This window comes from Gracilinanus agilis, chromosome 2 (genome assembly GCF_016433145.1).
Source record: "Gracilinanus agilis isolate LMUSP501 chromosome 2, AgileGrace, whole genome shotgun sequence".
Taxonomy (NCBI): Eukaryota; Metazoa; Chordata; class Mammalia; order Didelphimorphia; family Didelphidae; genus Gracilinanus; species Gracilinanus agilis.
Window position 1 is genome coordinate 270,113,879 of NC_058131.1, and position 20,378 is coordinate 270,134,256.

Consider the following 20,378-nt stretch of genomic DNA (forward strand, 5'->3'; position numbering starts at 1 on the left):
TATGCCAAAGGGCTATACCTTTTGATCAAGTAATACTACTACCAAAAGAGATAAAAAAAAAAATAGGAAAGGACCTATTTGTACAAAAATATGTATAGCTGCTCTCTTTGTAGTGGCAAAGAATTAGAAACTAAAGAGATGTCCTTCAGTTGGGGAATGGTTGAACAAATTGTGGTATATGATGATGATGGAGTACTATTATGCTATAAGGAATGTTGAACAGAATGATTTCAGATAGAGTTGTAAAGAACTACACGAACTGATGCAGAGTGAAATAATCAGAATCAGAACATTATACACAGTAACTGAAATATTGTGGGAGGATCAAATGTGATAGACTTTGCTACTAACAGCAATATGATGATCCAGGACAATTCTGAGGGATTTATGAAAAAGGATGCTATCCATTCCCTGAGAAAGAACTGTTAGAGTAGAAATGCAGATGAAAACATGATTTATCATTTGTTTTTTTGGGTATATGTTTTGGGGTTTTGGTTTTATAAGATTATTCACTTACAAAAATGAATAATATGGAAAAATGTTTTGTGTGATAGTACATGTATAACCCAGATTGAATTGCTCATCAGCAATCTGGGAGCAGGGAGGGAAGAGGGGAAGGGAGACAATATGGATCATATGACTTTTGGAAACTTATGTGGATATTTGTTATTAAAATAAGAAATTTAATAAAGAAGAGTCAGACACTCCTGAACAACAACAATATTGATCAGTCTGGATCATGTTAGAAGTCTGGAGCAATATACTCTCATACTTGGAGGAAGAGTTGAACTCTTCACATTTCAGACCAGTCTCTAGCCTTATATTTCCCAGGTACATTTAAAAAACTTTTTTAGAGAAGACCATCTCCAACATGGTTTTTTTCTTTTTTTAAAACTCTTACCTTCTGCTCTCTGGTGTGTCCAGCATTATATGATGTTATTATTGCTACTAAGGAGTCCTAAATCAAAATAGAGTGAACTCACCGCAGTTCATCTGTAGGCTCTTTGCCCTTGTATGTACCTTGGGAACCCCAGATACACACAAGATAGATACAGAGTAGACGGAAAGTAAATCCTTGGGGGCAGCTGGGTGGTTCAGTGGATTGAGAGCCAGGCCTAGAGACTGGAGGTCCTAGGTTCAAATCTGGCCTCAGACACTTCCCAGCTGTGTGACCCTGGGCAAGTCACTTAATCCCCATTGCCTAGCCCTTACCACTCTTCTGCCTTGGAACCAAAACATAGTATTGATTCTAAGATGGAAGTTTAAGGAGGAAGAAAGAAAGAAAGAAAGAAAGAAAGAAAGAAAGAAAGAAAGAAAGAAAGGAAGGAAGGAAGGAAGGAAGGAAGGAAGGAAGGAAGGAAGGTAGGTGGTTTAGTGGACAGAGAACCAGACCCAGAGATAAGAAGTCTTGGGTTCAAATATGATCCTGAGATACTTCCTAGCTGTGTGATCCTGGGCAAGTCACTTAACTCCAGTTGTCTAGTTATTACTGCTTTTCTGTCTGGGAAATGATATTAAATATCAATTCTTTTTTTTTTTTTTAACCCTTTCCTTCTGTCTTAGAATCTCATTTTCATGGCAGAAGAGGGGTAAGGGATAAGCAACTGGGGTTAAGTGTCTTGCCCAGGGTCAAACGGTTAGGAAGTGTCTGAGGCCATATTTTAAACCAGGACCTCCTGTCTCCAGGCCCAGGCCTCTATCCACTGAGTCACCTCCCTGCTTCTAAGACAGAAAGTAAAAGTTTAAAAAAAAAAAAAAAAAAAAAAGGAAAGTAATCCCAGAGGGAAAGGCACTAGCAGATGAGGTAGGGGGGGTGGGTGGGCTGGGGAAAGTGTAGCCTTTCTGATAAAACAGATTCTCTTTAACTATCCTTCTCAAAGTGCAACATGGAACAACTTCAGGCTGTTGCTGAGGTGATCCTTAGTTAAAATGCCCAGAGAGCCCTTTAGAGCAAATTGACAGAGCCAGATCTGCCACAGGCTGATTTGGGACTTCAGGTTTGACATTGGGATGAATATGGGACACTCATCGAACATGTGACAATTAAGGAAAAAGAGAGGTTTGGGGGCTTTATTTATTTATTTATTTTTTAGGCTTAGTAAAGTAAGAATATGAGGAACTGAGAAAAGATAACCATCAAGTTTGTAGAACTGATTTGCTTCCCCCCCCTTTTCTCTGAACCAGTATTGCACATGATGATCAGCTGGTCAGCACCCTAAAAGAGGAGCCAGGTTGACTCTTTCTGTCCTGGTTTTTATACTGAGGGCACCATGAACTGACACCAGTGGCCCAGGTCTTTATTCCTGGAGACAATTAAGTTGAGGATGTTTTGCATACCTTTTAAAAATTAATTTTAATATCTCTTCTGAACTTAATGGATTTCAATTAGCAGGGGCATTTGCATGTATAAAATAGAAGAGAAAAAGCAGATTACATGTGAAATTACAGTCCTCATTATGTACCGTAAGGGTTAAAATTAATGGTTGGACTAAATATGTAAAAATGTGGGTGCCCAAAATATGTTACTCAAGTCAGGATGACTTTTTATGGTAGTTTATTTACAAAAGGAGAAAGAGTGAAAGTAAAGGAAATGAGAGAGAGATAATTACTCCAGCCTAGTCAGAACCAGGCAGGGCTTTAGAGGCCCCACCAATTCACAATACAACTCCCTTATCAATATCTTTTTTTTTTTTAATCCCTTACCTTCCACTATACAATCAAAACTGTGTATTGGTTCTAAGGGCTGGGCAATGGGGGTTAAGTGACTTGCCCAGGGTCACACAGCTAGGAAGTGTCCTAGGTCAAATCTCAACCCAGGACTTCCCTTCCTTAGGCCTGGCTCTCTATCCACAGAGTCACCAAGCTACCCCCTTTTCAATACCTTTTTTAAAACCATTCTAGCTTGCATGGGCCAGGGCCTTAGGATACTGTTCCCACTATACCTCACTCCTTGGTTGAAAGGTCTTCTAAAGGAGGGCAGTGGCAACCCTAAAGTGTCAGAAGCTGCAGTGCTATGAGCCCCAGGAGCAACAGGTAGGAGGAGAGTACAACACCAACTTATCCTTTTGAGACTTTCAGGATGGCGATGAGGCAGATGTTAAGTGAGAACAACCAGAGGTGGGAGGCCACAGGATCATATTCAGCATGGCCAATATTTCAGAATTGGTGGAAAGCATATCAGAAACTACTTCTTGGGATACTGCTTAGACCCAAAGTCCAGGCCTATATTTCCTCCTTCATTTCACCTTCAGCCCTCCTTTATTCAAGTTCCCCAGATCCCAGAGTCTCAGTGTTGGAAGAGACTTCAAAGGAAACCTAGTCCAAACCATCTGTGACTCAGAATCTCATTTCCAACAGCTCCAGCAAGTGGTCATCTAGTGCTGCCTGAAGACAGAACCCACAAGCTCCCAAGGCAGCCCATTATATTTTGTGGCAATTCTAATTATTTAGAAAATTTTCTTTGTGTCAAGTCTAAATTTTCCTATTTGCAATTTCCCTAACATTGTTTCTAGTTTCTCCCTCTGTTCAGCCTAATCCCTTTTCCCTGCTATGGCCTTCCAGCTTCATAATGACAGCTATCCTGTCTCTCTTAAGTTTTCTCTAGGAAAACCTTCTAGGGAAGTAGCTACTGGCATAGTCTCCTCATTCTGAGATATTTGCGTAAATATCCCCAGTTCCTCCAACCAATCAATGTATGGCATGGTACCCAGTCATATTATGCTGTTTGCTTTCTTTCTGACTCATTCCAGGATGCTAGGGTCCACTGAATTCAACAAGAAAGGTAGAGCTTGAACTGGGTTTTAAAAGTCCAGTGGTTTCACTTATTACAAAAACCATTCCTAAAAAACAAAAAACAAAAAACAAACAAAAAACATTCCTTTCAGTTGGATCTAGAAGAAAATGAACTGATTTTTTGGGAGGAGTGCACTTGTTTGTTTTGTTTTGTTTCATTTGTTTTGGTTCTTAAATCACACTATTGATTAATTTGAAACTTGAAGTTCTCAATACATCCTGGATCTTTTTCATAGGCACTGTTATCTAGCTATTGTTTCTTAACCCAATAACTATGATTATGAGATTTTTGAACCTAAGTGCAGAACTTTACATTTATTCTTGTTAAATTTCATCTTGTTAGATTAAGTCCATTGTTTTAGCTTGTCAAAATCTTTTTGAATCTCAATCGTTATCCATTGCAGGAGTTATTACCCCTCCTAATTCTGTGTCAGCTGTAAATTTGACAAGCAAACCTTTTTAGGATTTTTTTTTTAAACCCTTAACTTCTGTGTATTGACTTATAGGTAGAAGAGTGGTAAGGGTAGGCAATGGGGGTCAAGTGACTTGCCCAGGGTCACACAGCTGGGAAGTGTCTGAGGCCGGATTTGAACCTAGGACCTCCAGTCTCTAGGCCTGGCTCTCAATCCACTGAGCTACCCAGCTGCCCCCCTTCTTAGGATTTTAAATCAAAATGCTGATAATGAACAGCACAGTTGTAAAGGCCCATGATCCCTTGGGCATTCAATGTACTATAATCTTAAATTTAGAGGTGTCAGGCATGGAGCCTATATTGCAGCTTGAAATATTAAGTGCAGCTTGAACCAAATTAAAATGTAACTGGGGGGAGGGGGCAGCAGGATAGCTCAGTGGATAGAGAGTCAGGCCTAGAGATAGGAGGTCCTGGGTTCAAATCTGGTCTCAGACACTTCTCAGCTGTGTGATCCTGGGCAAGTCACTTGACCCCCATTGCCATTTTTTTAAAACCCTTACCTTCTGCCTTGGAGCCATTGACTCCAAGACAGAAGGTAAGTGTTTAAAAAAAATGTAACTGGGGAATATTTAACATAAGAAAGCAAAAATATAATAAAACATGGATAGCATTACATTTTAAAAATTGTCAGCATGTGGTCTGCAGGGACCCTTATGTACAACTTAGTGACTTTTGTTTTTTTTTTTAGTTTGATACCTCTGATATGGCCCATTATTGAATATTAGAGTTAGAAGGGACTTTAGAAATCTTCTCATCCAATCTCCTAATTTTGCAAATGGAGAAACCGAGTCACAGAGTGGTTAAGTGACTTGTTCAAGGTCACATATGAAGACAAAGAGGCAGGGTAAGAACTGAAGTCTTCTGTCTCTAAATACAAAACCTTTTTCATTGTATTATGCCATCTTTAGCCAGGAGAAGAGAGTTAGGCTGGAGGGGGTGGTAAGAAAAAGAGACAATAGTCGTGTTCAGGTATTTGCAATTTGTTTTGTGAAAGAGAAATTAGATACAATATATCCTACTTTGTTCAGAAAAACAACTTTCTACAAATTTAAGTTGTTTAAAAGTGGAATGTGCTGCCTCAGGAAATAGTGGGTTTTCTCTCACTAGAGATCTATAAGAAGAGGCTGGACGATCACTTATTTGTGAGTTCATAAGGGAGATTCTCAGATGGGCTCAACAGGAAGTTTCTTCCAGCTCTGAGATCTATGATTTCCAGACTTATCCCATTTACATCTGGATGGAACTTCTGGGAAAGATGGGTATAAATAAAACAAAGAGGAATATCTAATATTTTGGTTAATAGTAAGATACCAAAAAAGATCTTGACAAACTAGAATGATCAATTTTGGTGAACAGCAAACTCGAACTGAATGAATCAGCAGTGTGACAGAGTAACCAAAAAAAAAAAGTAAACACAATAGGTTGCATTAATAGAGTCCAGGATGACCCAGGTGATAATTCTGCTATTTTCTGCCCTTGTCAGATTCCATTTGGGGCACAGTTCAGTTCTATTCACCCATGTTTATCTTAATTCTATCCCATTCCATCTTCACCCTATCTTTCTCATATCCATGTTTCTTAACTGATTTCATCTTATTTCTCGAACTTTCCATCCCACAACAATATAACACATTTGGATGATACTTTGAGGGGTATTGAGGTGGCTTAGGGAATAAAGAAAGCATCAGGCATGGAGGCAGGATGACCTTAGTTCAAATCTGGCCTCAAAATCCCTGAATCTGGTCTCAGACACTTACTAGCTATGTGATCCCAGACAAATCACTTAATCCTATTTGCCTCAGTTCTTCATCTGTAAAAAGAGCTGGAGAAGGAAATAGCATGCCACTCCAGTATCTTTGCCAAGAAAATTGCTCAAATGGGGTCATGAAAAGTTGAACTAGATTGAACAACAAAATGGCATTTAAAAATCTACAAAGTACTTCTCACATCTGATCCACCTTCCACTCCTACCCTCTTCCATGCCATTCACCATCCCTTTCTCAGTTCCATTCCATCCTTCATGCCTTTCTTGATCCTATTCCATCTTCTCAAGTACATTCTGAGTCCTAAATCACACAGCCCTCTGATAGGAGAGTTGACCTCCCTCAAAAGGACTCTGATTTTGGGGTCACTGTGAACCCCCTAGAGGGGGATCCAGGGGAGATGGAGGAAGAGGACAGTTGGATGATAAGAAGGTACTTTATATGCAATGCCTTCTTTAAAAAAAAAAAAAACTCCTTATCTTTGTCTTAGAATCAATACTGTGTATAAGTTCTAAGGCAGAAAAGCAGGAAGGGTTAGGCAATGGGGGTTAAGTGACTTGCCCAGGGTCATACAACTAGGAAGTCTTTGAGGCCACATTTGAACTCAAGACATCCCGTCTCCAGGTTTGGTTCTCTATCCATTGAGCTATCAAGCTACACTCTGCAATGCCCTCTTAATTGATACTTGTTCCCTAAGCTATTGGTTAATTTAGCGGGACTTGACAGCAAGTGGACTGGGGAGAGAACAGAGGGGAGCCTGGAACTTCCTAGAAGAGATGGCTTTAGATTGGGGCTTGGGGCGCCCTCTGGAGTGTAGGGGAAGGGGGGGTGCTCCTTTCCTGCGCCTTTAAGAGGGGGCGGCCCTGACTGAGGGGCGGGTCACGTTCAGCTCGGAAATTCAATGCAGCAGAGGTGGCCAAGGAGGCTAGCCGAGCTGAGCCGAGCTGAGCCGAGCTCCGCTGCGCTGCGCTCCTGGCTTCTCTGTGCCTTGCTGCGCTGCGTTCCTGGCTGGGCTGCGTTCTCTCGACCCGGGTCCCAGCATCAGCATCTGCATCTCCAGCGTCCGGCCTCCTTGCTCTCCCATGATCCCTGAACCTCTTGTCCCGAGGATGGACGCTCTGTGAGGTGTCTTGCAGAGGCCGAGCCCGAGCCGGAGCCCTCGGGCCGGGCCAGGCCGGGCCGGGGACGATGCCGAACCGGGGGCCCGGCACTGGGACCCTTCAACCACTGCAGAGCTCGCAGAGTGGAGGGCTGCGGTAGCTGCTTGACTGAGCGCTGCTCCGCTCCAGGACCCCGGTCTCGGGCCCTGGCTCTAGCCCGGGCCCCAGGGTCTGTACTTTCCGACCCGCTAAGCTCCAGCCCCAGCACCGCACCCCAGTCACTCAAGATCTTCACCCTCCCTGTCCCAGCTCTGTCAGCCTCATCCTCGGCCCGCGAGCCCTGATCCTTGGTCCGGCCCCACCATGGGCTTCTTGCACCAACTGCACCTCCTGCTTTGGAAGAACGTAACGCTGAAGCGGCGCAGCCCGGTGAGCGGGGTTGGGGGGATGGCAGAAGCCAGGGGGTGGGAGAGCCGAGAGACGCGGTCCAGCTGAAGAGAAGCGGGAGACCCACCGGGACCCTGGGAGGTGGGGTAGGTTTGAGGGGATGGGGCAGCCCTGAGGCTTGCAGGGGGTGGGGCTCAGGTGCACCAGAGACTAGACATCTCCTAACCCCACTTTATCTCCAACCTCCAGGCAGCCCAGGGCCCTGTCTGATTTAACTAAAGGACTATATAAGTATGTAAGATTGTGTGTGTGTGTGTGTGCGTGCGCCGTGCACACGCGTGTGCACCCGAGAGTGTATGTAGAGGGGGTAGGTGAAGACCAGACCCAGCTGTGGGTGCACATCTGTGTTCATGGCCTGGGCACCAGGTGGGCATGAGTATCCTTCCAAACAAGTCCTACTTGGCCAAGGGTTGCTCTGGCCCAGCTTCACCACCGGGACATCGAATTTTCTTTCTTTCTGCATCTATTCTTATCGTGCCCCCCCACCCCACACACACACAATCCCACTCAGCTGTTGACCTGGCCAGGTAGGAGACACAGCTCTGTTTCCCTTCATCCCATTCTTGCCTTTAGGATGGTGGGCAGGGGCTAACCACTGGTCCTCTGTCCTAAGAAACAGCTCTGGTAAAGAGGGATGACTGGGCTAACCTTTGGATACTGGCTGCTCCAGGTCCAGCATTCATGGTGACTGGGGGGGCCTGGTAAGCTGTGACTCTGTGTGTGTGTGTGTGTGTGTGTGTGTGTGTGTGTGTGTGTGTGCTCAAGCTATTTATAGGAAGTCCAGAGCATATGTGGGTCAGAGCTGCATCTGCCCTGACGCTGGGTCCTTGGAGAAGCAAGGGAGGGTTTTAGTATGAGGAAGGGTCTGGCCTCTTACCTTTCCCAGCCTGAGACCAAATCAAATCAAATAGCTCCAGCTAGGGGCAGGGTTGCCAAGGTGTATGTATGGGAGGGGAGGGGGGAATGGATATTTGAGGAGAGAATAGAGAAAAGATGCCTGCTGGGTAAAAGAGTTGAGAATGTGTGAAGGCAGTGGTCTGAGCCGTGACACGGCTAACCGTGACTCTGGATGTACAGGAGACTTCTGGTCATGGTGATAGGAGCTCCTGCAGTGGGATCAGCATTCCTATACACCATCTCCCTTCTAATGCCCTCCCCCTCTCCTTGGTTGCAGGCTCCTCTTAAAGGCAGCAGGTGCAGGATAGGTTCCCAAGTCATTGTGCCTTTTTGAGGCCGGTTTAGAAATGCCTGGCTATTTCCCACTGGCCTTAGAAGCAGGGATTCCTTTATGCCTTTTTTCTCCCCATGTCAGACCCTGATGCTGGTCCTTTCCCTCCCCTCTCTGCAAGCCAACCTGCTGCTTTTCTTGTCCCTCCAGCCAGGAGCTAGGGAAGGAGACTGGGCTGAAGGATCCAGGCCCCGGCTCTAGGCCTATCAATGACCTCTCCCTTCCTTGGGTTGACATTTGCCTACTTTCCTGGCTGAGTCATCAGAGCTTAGCAGAGTGGAGCTCTGGCTGCTCCCCTAGGACTGGTCACAGGGCCCTGGGGCAGAGCCAGGGGGTGGTGGGGGGGTGGTGGTGGCAGGCAGGCAGGGCTGCTCAGGGTGGCAGGAGGTAGGGAAGTTGGGAAGCTAGAGTCCAGGTTGGTCTGGCCCTTTCTCTGGGTCATTGGGTATGTGGCATGTCAGGGATGCCTATGCTTCATGAACTCTTAATTACTTTTGAAAACGTGTTCAGTAGCCCATTTGGGAATAGCTCTTCCACATCTTCTAAAATCTTCTAAAATCTAATCCTTGCCCTTTCCTATCCACCCTTGCTCCAGTGCTGCCTGGAAATAGGGAGAAGGCAAGATGGGACTTATTCCTTTATGGGTTGGGTGGGGAAATCTCCATGAAGTACCTCTACTGTAGAATCAGGGGGGTCTAGGCCTCCCAGAAAAGCTTTGTGGAAAGGTAGCTGGCCTGGGTCTTTCCTTCCTCTGGTATCTCCTAATGAGGTAAAGTTCCAGATCAAGGATTTCTAATGCCAGCCTCCTGGCAGCCCTCCCCTCAATCTTCCCTTGCCAAATTCCTCAGTCTGGGTTTTTCCTTCTCCTTGACTTCTTACTTACTTCAGCCTCATTTCTTATGCTTTCCAGCCCAGGGACTCCAAATTTTACGTATTCTGTAACTCTTAGAATGTCTCCCATTCCCCACCTCTACCCAAATTGTTCCCTTCTAGTCCTTCATGCCTCTTTCATGGAGGTATTGTTAGAGCTCTGTACTTCTCTGACCCAAACTAGGTGTGCAGTCCAGAGTGGAGACTTTGGGTGGGAAGGGGACAACTGTGGTCCACGCCTGACCAGCTGTGGTCAATTGCTCTTCTTCTTGCACTGTCCAGTCTTTCCCACCCCCATTCCTATGCCATATTTGATGGTTAGAGATTTTCCTCCCAGCCCTGGCTGTCCATAGACCAATTCCTGGCTGGCTAGAGGAGTCACAGGCCTCTCATGAGCTAGACCTGACTAAGAAACCTTGGCTTCAGCCAGGTTGTAGTCATCAGCAGGGAAACCCTGAGCTAGGGGACTGGAAATGGATTTTCAAATGGGCCTTTGGGATTTCTGATGGCAGAGTTAGGAGGTGGGTTGTTTCTTTGAAGCTAGCTCTTGGCCAGAGGGTCTGTCGCAGCAGTCTAGGTCTCATCATTCCTCTCTTCTTCATGGCTGTCTGTCCCTCAGTGCTCCTTCTCTGGGCATTGCTCTGCCTTTAATGGAGAGGAGGAGCTGGGCTGGAAGGTCTTGAGAACCAAAATGTAAGCTAGGTTTTAGGGCTTTAAGTTTCAGGAAGAAGGAAGGAGAACCCTTTTCCAACCAGGTTCCCAGGAGTCTCTGTGTCTGGGTAAAAGGACTCTCCCTACAGCACCTGCACCTTATTGTCCCTGCCTGCACTAATAACCACCTCCACCCCCTAGGCTACTTGGTATATGATTTCAAAGCATCCCATTCGCTTCCTCTTTATTCATTTCTTCAGTAAGCATTTGTGGTTGTCCTTTGTGCCCAGCCCTGTGCCAACCCAAGCTGTGAGGGAGACTCAAGAAGAAATGGCTCTCTTCCACAGGGGAGCTCCAACTCAGGCTTAGAAGAAAAGAATAGCTTACATTTATTGAGTGCTTTAAGATTTACAAAGCAGTGGTAGGCTCTCTGTGACTATGTGCTTCCAGGTCTGAGCAGAAGAGATCCGTGTAGGGTTGGGGGGTGGGGGGTGGGAAGGTTCAGCCAGGCTTTGGAGGAAAGGTAGAGGATTAGGCATTTGGAAGATGAAAGAGAGTAGGGGAGTATTTGGGTTAGGGGCAAGGATCCCTGTTCCATCCCACATGGGGAAGGAGGAGGGATGACTGGGTACAGAGCAGCCTTCCATATCTCTTGGTAAGTGCAGTGCAGTCTGGAACTTGGAACATCAGTATTTGCATCTGAGTTTCTTTCATGCCACTGTGCTGATAATATCCTCTGGGTCAGACCCGTGACCTTGGGGTGCTTTTAGCTCATTCTGGCAGCGTCTTTTCATCATTTCTCCTGCCACCTATGTCTTGGCTTCCATCAATCACTAGGGATTAATTGGGCCATTATTACTTGTCCAAGGCTGGGCAACAGAGGAGAGGTAGGACAAGGCCTCTTCTTTCGACACTACTTTGGAGAAGCTCCTGGTTAAATGTTAACCTGGGAGATAAGACTGAAAACATAACTGTTGTTTGGTGTGGGCTAGAGTCATCAGGGAAGTGTTTTGGGGGAAAGGTGGAACTGGAGTTGGGCCTTGAGGGATAAATACTCCCTTGATTAGGTAGAAGGGAAGAGAAGGGAAAAGAACAGAGACTGAAATGATCATAATACATGCAGGAGCTGGGAAGCAGACAGGCCCCACTGCAGCAGAGGGAATATGTTAGAGAAGCTAGGAGAGAGAAACCTGCATAGGTAGGTTGGGGCCAGATTGTGTCCATCTTTGAATGCCAGGTTTGGGAGTCCACCCTGACCCTACCTTAAGACTATTACTCTCTTGTCTGCTTTCCTGATCATGAGACCTCATCCTGGCCCCAGGGTCCGAGCCCGTGCTCTCCTTTGGCTGCTGCAGCTCTGGCTGTACTCCCAAACTGGCACGCGCCTGCCAGCTGGTGGTACACAGGTCCTGAACTGAGGCTGATATTCAGAAATGATGAGTCGGCACTCTTACCTGGGCCACTTGAAGTTAAGTGCCACAATTTTTCAAGATCCTTTGAAGAAGTCTTTGGGTATCCAGTGATAACCTCCCGAAGGACTTCTAAAGTCATTGTCACTTGAATTCCTGCTCTTTTTCAATTTCCTGCTAAGGTCAAGGGGCCAGGAGGAAATAGAGTTCAGTCTCAGTCTTCTTGCTAAGGTCATTTGTGAGTGAGATTCTTGGGGCTTTCTTCAAGACACGGGATTTTGGAACCTGAAATCTAGATTGCCCAGACTTCCTCCATTCCCTGAGACGGGACACTGGCACTGACTTCCTCTTCCCCTTCTCTAAAAGGTGTAAACAAACCTCATCTTTTGTAGAGGTGATGGGAGGTTTGGGACTAGAAGAGACTGTCCAGGATAGAATATCATGAGTTGGGGTCTATGGATCAAGTATGAGGACTGAGAGAGAGATTTCAAAAGAGATGGCTTTAAAGAAAAGGAAATATACTGTGGGGTGAAAGATTTAGGTTAGGTTGAACTTCCTGCCTGAAAGTGTGTTGGTGGGGGCTGGTTGTAAGTAGGGGTGAGGTGATTCTTCCATGGTAGAGTTTCAAAATGAAACCAACATCTGTTGGTGATGGCAAAGCAGGGTTACTTCTAGATAAAAGGAGGGAGCAGCCCCCTCCCTTCCCCTAGTACCTGAGAAAACCCTTCAATATCATGGGACCTTCCAAGCCTTGCAAGGGCTTCTTAGGCTAGAGTCAGACTGATGATTCCCGAGCCATACCCTATGACTCTAATCAACTAGTGCTAGATCCCTGGGAGGTATCAGATAATAACACCCCAACTCTGCAGAATAGGAGTTCTTTCTTCTCTGGCCAGTCTCCAGGTTCCCAGGGTGAGCTGGTACTGGAGAATGGTATCAGCTAGCCGTATCCCACCAGTCCTATTCCCAGCCAGAGTCTATACAGCCTCAGGCCTCTACTAGATAAAGGGTCTGGGAGGCCATGAGTGTGAATTGTTTTTGATTTATTCTGTGCTTACCCTCCCTGCCTTCCCTTCACAGGTCAGGGTACTGTGATTTCCCTTATATGGATCTGCCATCCAGACATTTGCCCCAACTTGTCTGGACCCTATTTTCAGGTTAAGCCTCTTTCACATGCCAGGGTAACTGCTTTTGGCCCTGAAACTACCCTTCTCTCTAGCTCAGTGCCTCAGCCTTTCCATTTGTAAATGAGATCCATAAATTCTGAATTCTTGTTGGGTAAAGTGCCCAAGAGAGAAAGCTTGGAGTGCTTTAGGAGCATAGAGAGTTTGGATTTGTTAGTACCAATAAGTAGATTCTTAGATCTGGAACCACAGTTGCCTTCATCCTTTATTCTGTCTCATTTTCATGAAGAAGAGGATAGGCAACACAGTGGTCAGTCTCAAAGGTGAGATGTCCTGCCCAAGAAAGGAACTTTAGTCTCCTTTCCCTCTTGGGACTTTAGTCTCCCTTTCAGTGAAATGAACTAAAACCCAAATGCCTTTGGATCATAAAATTAAGAGCAGGAAAGACTCTTGGAAGTCATCTTATAAATGACTATCATTTTATAGATGAGGAAACTAAGACCCCCAAGAGATTAAGTGATTGACCCAAGATTCCACAAGTGGCAAAGGCAGGATTCAAACCAATGCCACCACCCCCAACATTAAATGAGGACTGCTTTTTCCACTATACCATCCCAGATGCATCCTGAATCCTGTCCTGTGGGAGAAGCTGTCAGGGAGAGAAATTTGGAGCCTTTCTAGGGTGAGGGATGCCACTTTGCCTTGCTGACTGGGAGTACACTAGAGACACGGGGACAAGGACCTTACTCCCAACCATGCTGAGGTTTCTGCATCCACATGGCCCCCTTGTTTACTGTGGTCCAAGAACAAAGGTTAGGAAAGGATGAGCTCTGATTGTGGACAGCCCTAAGGTGGGGAGAAAAGGGATCCCAGGACCCCTTATCTTATCTGTAAAATCTTTGCCACCCCTTCCCAATGTTCTTTTGGGCTTATCTCAGATTCAACCTCCTCCAGGATGCCTGCCTCAATTTTTCCATTTGTTTTTCCCTCAAAAATGGGGGCTGGTATTTACATAGCACTTTAAAATTTGCAAAACCACTTTTCTCACAACAGCCCTGTCAGTCAGGTAGTATAAGCATTATTATCCCCATTTTATAGATGAAGAAACTTGGAGGTCCAAAGAATATGATAAATATTGGAGCTGGGACTAAAATCTGGTTTCCTGACTTCCTCTTTCCTTTCCCCTGCTTCTCTCCTTAGTAATAAACAGTGGTTTAGGTCATCATTATCACTGGGTCATCCAATGTCTATGGAATGATTTCCATGTGTAGGGATGCCATCATGCTAGGTATAAGGGAAATTCAGAGGTATGAATGCTGTCTGGCCCCAAGAAGCTGAAATAATAATGGTAATAATATTGCTTCTTGCATTTGTGGAGTGTTTAAAGTCAATGTGTAATGCTTTCTCATCCAAGATCTTATTTGGTCAGACTCCACAAATATCAGAGCTAGAAGAGGCCTTAAAGATCAGCTACTCTGGTGCAGCCCACTCATCTGATACATGAAGAACTTAAGGCTTAGATTCTGTCCTATGGTGGATGGAGGGAGTAGGGCTCAGGTCTTCTGCCTCCCAGTCCAGGGTTCTTCCACCAGACTACATTGCCTTTCAGAATTCTAACACTGAATGGGGATCACATGATTTGAGCCTCATTTATACACCATGCTTTAGAATTATCTCACCATTTCCATCATCCCAAATAGACTGTGAGCTCAGTGACAAGATGGAGGTAGGTATGGCTACAGAAGCAGTTTGTCTGGAAAAGATAGGATGATTTTTAGTGGAATGTGAGTTCAGTGTGAATCAGTAGTGTGAGAAAGCAGCTGAGAGAGTTAATGCTATCTTGGGCTGTATGGAGAGAGCCAGAGTGTCAGAATGAAGGAGGTGACAGTTCCATTCTGCCCTGCTCAAGTCATATCTGGGGTGGTGTGCCCTGTTCTGGGTGCTGCATTTTATTTTTATTTTTTTAGTTAATGAAAATCTATCTTCTCTCCCTCTTATCTTCCTGCTCCCATGTAAAAACAAAATCCTTATAATAACTATGCATAATCAAGCAAAACAAGTTCCTGCGTTGACAATGCCCTATCTCAATCTTGGGTGCCATTTTTTAGGAATGACATTAGTAGACTGAAGAGTATTCAGAAGAGCATAGCCAGGAAGACAAAAAGTCTCAAGTTCATGCCACGTGAGGATCAGGGAGAAAGAACTGGAGATATTTAATGTGAAGAAGAGAAGGCTTTGCTAGATCTGATAGCCATCTCTAAGTTAATGTGGAAGAAGAGTGAAACTTGTTTGGCATGGTCCTTGGGAAGACCTAGGAACAAGAGGTGGAAATTACATAGAAACATCTTTGGGGGAGCAGCTAGGTAGCACAGTGGATAATGTGAGGCCTGGAGTCCAGAGACCCTGGGTTCAAATATGACCTCAGACACTTCTTAGCTATGTGACCCTGGGCAAGTCACTTAACCCCAGTTGCCTAGCCTTTACCACACTTCTGTCTTGGAATCAATACTTAGTATCGATTTCAAGACAGAAGATAAGGGTTTAAAAAAAGCAGCAGCATATTTGGGCTTGCCAGAGGAAATGCCTTAACAGTTAGAGCTATCCAAAAAATGGATGAACTGCTTTGATAGGTAGTGAGTTCCTCTTCAGTGGAGTCTTTCAAGCAATGACTGAACCACCATTTGTTGGAAATGTTGTCAGGATTCTAATTTAGTTACAGGATGGACTTGGAGTTGTCCTCTAAAGGCCTTTCTGATTCTGACATTCTGTGATTCTGTGACAGTCTAGGCTTCATTTCCCCCAGGGCATCCAGCTCAGGGTGTGGCACAGAGTAGGCATATCAGTAAATGCCTCTTGATTGAATGGTGTAAAGAGTAGGATGGAAAAATCATAAACTGTTAAATGTAAAAGTTGAAAGGGACTTTAAAGGCTACCTAGTTTACTTCCTTCTGCCTTCATTTTGCAGATGGGGAAACTGAGTCTTAGAGAAGGGAAGCGTCCCGTTCACTGTTGGTCCTATTAAGAGTCCAGGTTACAAAAACCTTCTGGGGGCAGCGTATAGCTTCTTTGGTAGCTGTTTGTGGACCTGCCTGTTTTCTCCTATCAATAACTGCCTGGCAGCTGCCCGCTGGGTATTCCCTGCCCCCCTTCTGTAATGTTGACCAGCTGGCCTCTGTGCCAGAGGAGACCGCATAGCCAGGGTGTCCTGTTACAGGGCAGCGTCCATCACCTTGGTGTCTAGGGAGTGTGCGAGTGGAAGGAGTCAAAATTGTGTGGCCCTGCTGAGGTCTGGAGAGGGAAAAGGTTTTCCTGAGCTTAACAGATGAAAGGGGCACCTTGTTCTTGTGGCTTTCACTTGTGGCCCATCTTGTCTCATTTAGGAGGCAGAGTCCGTGACCTTTGGCCAAATGAGGAGCTGGCCAGTGGAGCCTGGAATTGAGAGAATAAACTCAAGTTTTTTGTGCTGAAAATATGGTCCCTCTGGAGACCTAAAAGAGACCCAGGACCCTGCTTGTTGAGCATCATCTTCTTGCTTGGAAATTAGGGCATCACTGAGTTTGGGGAAATCTTGGGTGTGATCTTGGCTAGCTCTGGAGAGGAATAGGAGGTGACTGCTTACTGAACTGCCCACCCAGACTTGCCTTTCTTGGGGGCTTGGGGGGGAGAGCTGCTGCCACTGTTTCCTACGGTGATGAGCCCTGTGGTTTCCATGGCGACTGAGCTAGTCTCACCTAGTTTCCCTCCTGGCTGGTGGCAGGCAGTGGTGAGGGAGGGGCCTTGAGAGATCCATGGTCTGAGGACTCTCCTGGTACCCAGAATCCCCTTCCTTAAGCTGGGCATGTTGAAGGAATGGCAGGCGAGACCCCTGCAAGAAGGGTCGGGATTAGGATCCTGAGAGGAATCACATACCAGATGGCAGAGGGCTCAGCCCCTGCAAATTCCTGAACCTCTGGCCCCTTGCCATGGGCGGTGCCCTGGCATGCCACCCTGGCTCTGCCATAACCAGATGCTGATCTTGCTTCTCCTCCCTACCCCCTGCTTGCCGGTCTGGGGCCTCTCCTTGGCCCTCCATGCATGGCTGTTGCTGTAGTGACTTGAAGGTGGGGAGGGAGCTTTGGCAGTGGGTGCCTGTTGCTATAATGAGTGTGATGCCTGCTGGGCACTGGCTTCCCAGAGCCCTGAGGAGGGCAGCAGGAAAAGCTGGTGAAGCCCTTGTGGGCTGAAGGAAGGAACTCCAGAGACCTCTCTTCTTCGGGGCCCTGTATACACCCCTCCCACCCTGAGGAGATGGCGAACATACCGTTACATGCAGCCACAGACATGTGGTTACATACATCTGCATCCATGCACACACAGAGTGAGAAACACAGTCCTGTAGAGACAGTCACCTAGAGAGAGAAATATGCCCCGTGCACACGCACACACGCAAGGTCACCTCTCCGGAGAGTAGTCACGCCTATGCCCATGCCCACAATTACACAGACGTGCGTACAAATATCCACGCACACATGCAGTCACCCAAAATCCCGTGCCCAAACCTCCTCCTTCTGGGTGTCGGTCGATACAGGCTCACGGGGATGGAGAGCCACACGTGGGCCGACACACATAACCACGTCGTCCTGTGTGAAAGGCTCCAAACACTCAGACACGCGTATTAGCAAACCCTCATGCGGACACAATCCAGTACTTAGTGACATTCCCATTCGCAGTTTTTCTCCAGGCTGGGCTCTTGTGGAGCTACTCTGAGGCTGGTACCACCGTGGGCAATGGCTTGGCTTTTCGGAGGGAGGAAGACAGAGGAGATTCAGACCTTGGGGTGGCAGGGCCTGTGTGGGGGTGAGGGAAGGACAGACTCAGAAGGTTCTTGCCACAAAGCTCCATTGTCAGAGGCCAGTAAACAGGCATGGGGCAGGAGGTTGGGGGAGGGGAGAGGCCGGGCAAACGGGTGGGTGAGACAGAAGTCAAAGCTGGCAGGGATAAGGGGAGGGGGCAGATGGCAGGCATGGAAGGGGGAAGTCAAGTCAGGACCAGGCTTAGGCAGTAAAAAGGATGATCGGGGGCCCAGGGCTTTCTTACTATAGATAATCTTGGCATTCATGTGGCATGGTGTGAGATGGTGGCTCCCTCCTCTGGGGCTAGGCTCAGGACTCCTTCTGTGGCCAGGGTTAAGGCTATGGCCGGGACTGTGATTGTTCTCCTTCTGTGATCACAGAATGGCCTCTGGCCAAAGTTAGAGCACAGTATCTTGCCAGCATCTGGGGTCAGGTTATGACCAGAGTTAAGACTTGGTGTGATGTGAGTGATGGCAACAGACTTCTGGGAGAAGGGGACCAGGAGAGGGAGTTGAAAGGTCAGAAGGGGGCTGGTGATGGTAAGCTCAGATGTGGAAATGGTGAAGGTCTGGAATTTATTCTGACTCTGTTCTGTAGGAGCAAGGAGTTGGATGGCTTGTGGGGAGCTGGCTCCTTTTAGTATCTGAGGCAGGGATATTTTAGTCATGGAATTTAGTGCTGCAGAAATACAGCCCCTTCCTCCTGTCCCTGTGATCCAAGGAAAGGTACTACAGAGAAGGAGGCAGGTTTTTTTTTTTTTAACCCTTACCTTCTGTCTTAGAATCAATACTGTGTATTGGTTCCAAGGCAGAAGAGCGGTAAGAGCTAGGCAGTGGGGGTTAAGTGACTTGCTAAGGCTCACATAACTAGGAAGTGTCTGAGGTCAAATTTGAACTCAGAACCTTTCGTCTATAGGTCCGATTCTCAATGCACTGAGCCACCTACCTATCCCCTACCTACTTTGAGATAGGGAAACTGAGTAGAGGAACCTTGTTTGAATTGTCTTACTCCCAGCCAGCCAGCCCGTGGGCATTTGGCTTTTTCATAGCACTTAGTTTTAGAGTGAGGGTCATCTAAAGGGGCACTTTGATGCCCATGCTTCAGGTAGATAATGCCCTAGGTACTGATGTCATCTAAGACCCTCAAGATAGAATCAGAACAGTATGCCTTTTCCTGGGCACTCTGCCTACCCACTGGGTGTGCCCTGTGGTACCACTCATGTGGCATTCACTGAGCCTACTGTATGCATAATTCAGGATTGGGCCACCCTATTGGGGAAAGGAAATGGAGTAGGGGACACACGGGTTGACTCTTGCCTTTGTAATGTTCATATGGAACCATCTTTGTTTTTTAAATAATTTTTTGATCCCCTTTGTTTTTATATTGCATTAATTTTTTGAAACACCACCCTCTTTACTTACTCTTCCCTTGTCACAAAGAGAAATGGTAGGGGCAGCTAGGTTGGCACAGTGCGTAGAGTGCCAGGTCTGGAGTCAGGAGGACTTCAGTTCAAATTTGGCCTCAAGAGACACTTCCTAGCTGTATGACCCTGGGTAAGTTATTTAACCTCATTTACCTAGCCTTTGACCTTCTGTTATTAGGAGTTGTTACTAGGACAGAAAATAAGGTTTTTAAAAAAAGAAGAGAGATAGAGAAATAGTCAAGCAAAATCTGGTTGATAAAGAGCCTGGATCTGACAATGTATATAACATTCTACATCTGTAGCTCCCTACCTCTGTGCCGCAAGAAAAGATATACGTGTCATTTTTTTCTTCTCCAGAATCAAGATAAGTCGTTACAATTTTGCTAAACATTGTGAATATTGTTCTCCTACGCCTGATTACTTCACTGTATATAAATCTTCCCATGCTCCTCTGAATTTCTCATATTTGTCATTTTTTGGTAGCATAGTCATATTACATTATGTTCATGTGCCTTTTGTTCAGCCATCTCCTAATGATAGGGACCCACTGTGTTTCCACATTTTTGCTTCCACAAAAAGGGTTGCTCAAATACCAATATTTGGGTACACATGAGGTCTTTCTTTCTCCCTTTGATCTTCTTGGAATAGATGCCTGGTAGAATGGAATTTCTGAAACAAAGGAGCACAGCTTAGTAACTCTTCAAAGTTACTGTTTCTTAATCCTTGTGGTGGGCAGACATCACCAAAAGAAAGAAGTCAGGACTTTTAGTAGGAAACAGAAAAATGTGATTGCTTAACAAGTACTAACTCCCTGCCTTGGACGCTGGGTCAAGCAGAATGGAGACAGTGAAAAGGATCAAAGCAGATATGGTTCTCGTCCTCAGAGAGCTTACAGTCTGATAGAGAAAATAAGAGCTATCTGCATTCATTCCCTCAGTAATTCAGTAAACATTATTGATACAGTCTAGGAGGGAATCCATATGTACATTCATTCATTCATTCATTCAGGAAACATGATTGAAGCTTGCAGTCTAAAAGGGAAGGAAAAATCCATATATATTCATTCATTCAATAAGCATTATTGATGTCAGCTATGTGCAGAATCCATCAAGGTAAATAGCTCAGCTCAGCAAATTTCTGTCACTCATTATGTACAAGATATTGTGCTAGGGACTTGGGGAGAAAGAAAGAAAGGAAGAAAGAAAGAAAGAAAGAAAGAAAGGAAGGAAGGAAGGAAGGAAGGAAGGAAGGAAGGAAGGAAGGTAGG

The 20,378-nt window shown here is 45.9% G+C and overlaps 1 protein-coding gene across 1 annotated transcript in view; it reads left to right on the plus strand.

Annotated features, from left to right (window-relative positions):
* Positions 1–7,184: 7,184 nt before the first annotated feature.
* The window catches only part of ABCA2 (ATP binding cassette subfamily A member 2), a 75,925-nt gene continuing 62,731 nt past the window's right edge, over positions 7,185–20,378 (plus strand). Inside the window, exon 1 of the mRNA XM_044663929.1 lies at positions 7,185–7,556. Coding sequence (XP_044519864.1) covers positions 7,491–7,556 — 66 coding nt within the window. The 5' untranslated portion in view covers positions 7,185–7,490. The remainder of the gene's footprint in view (positions 7,557–20,378) is intronic.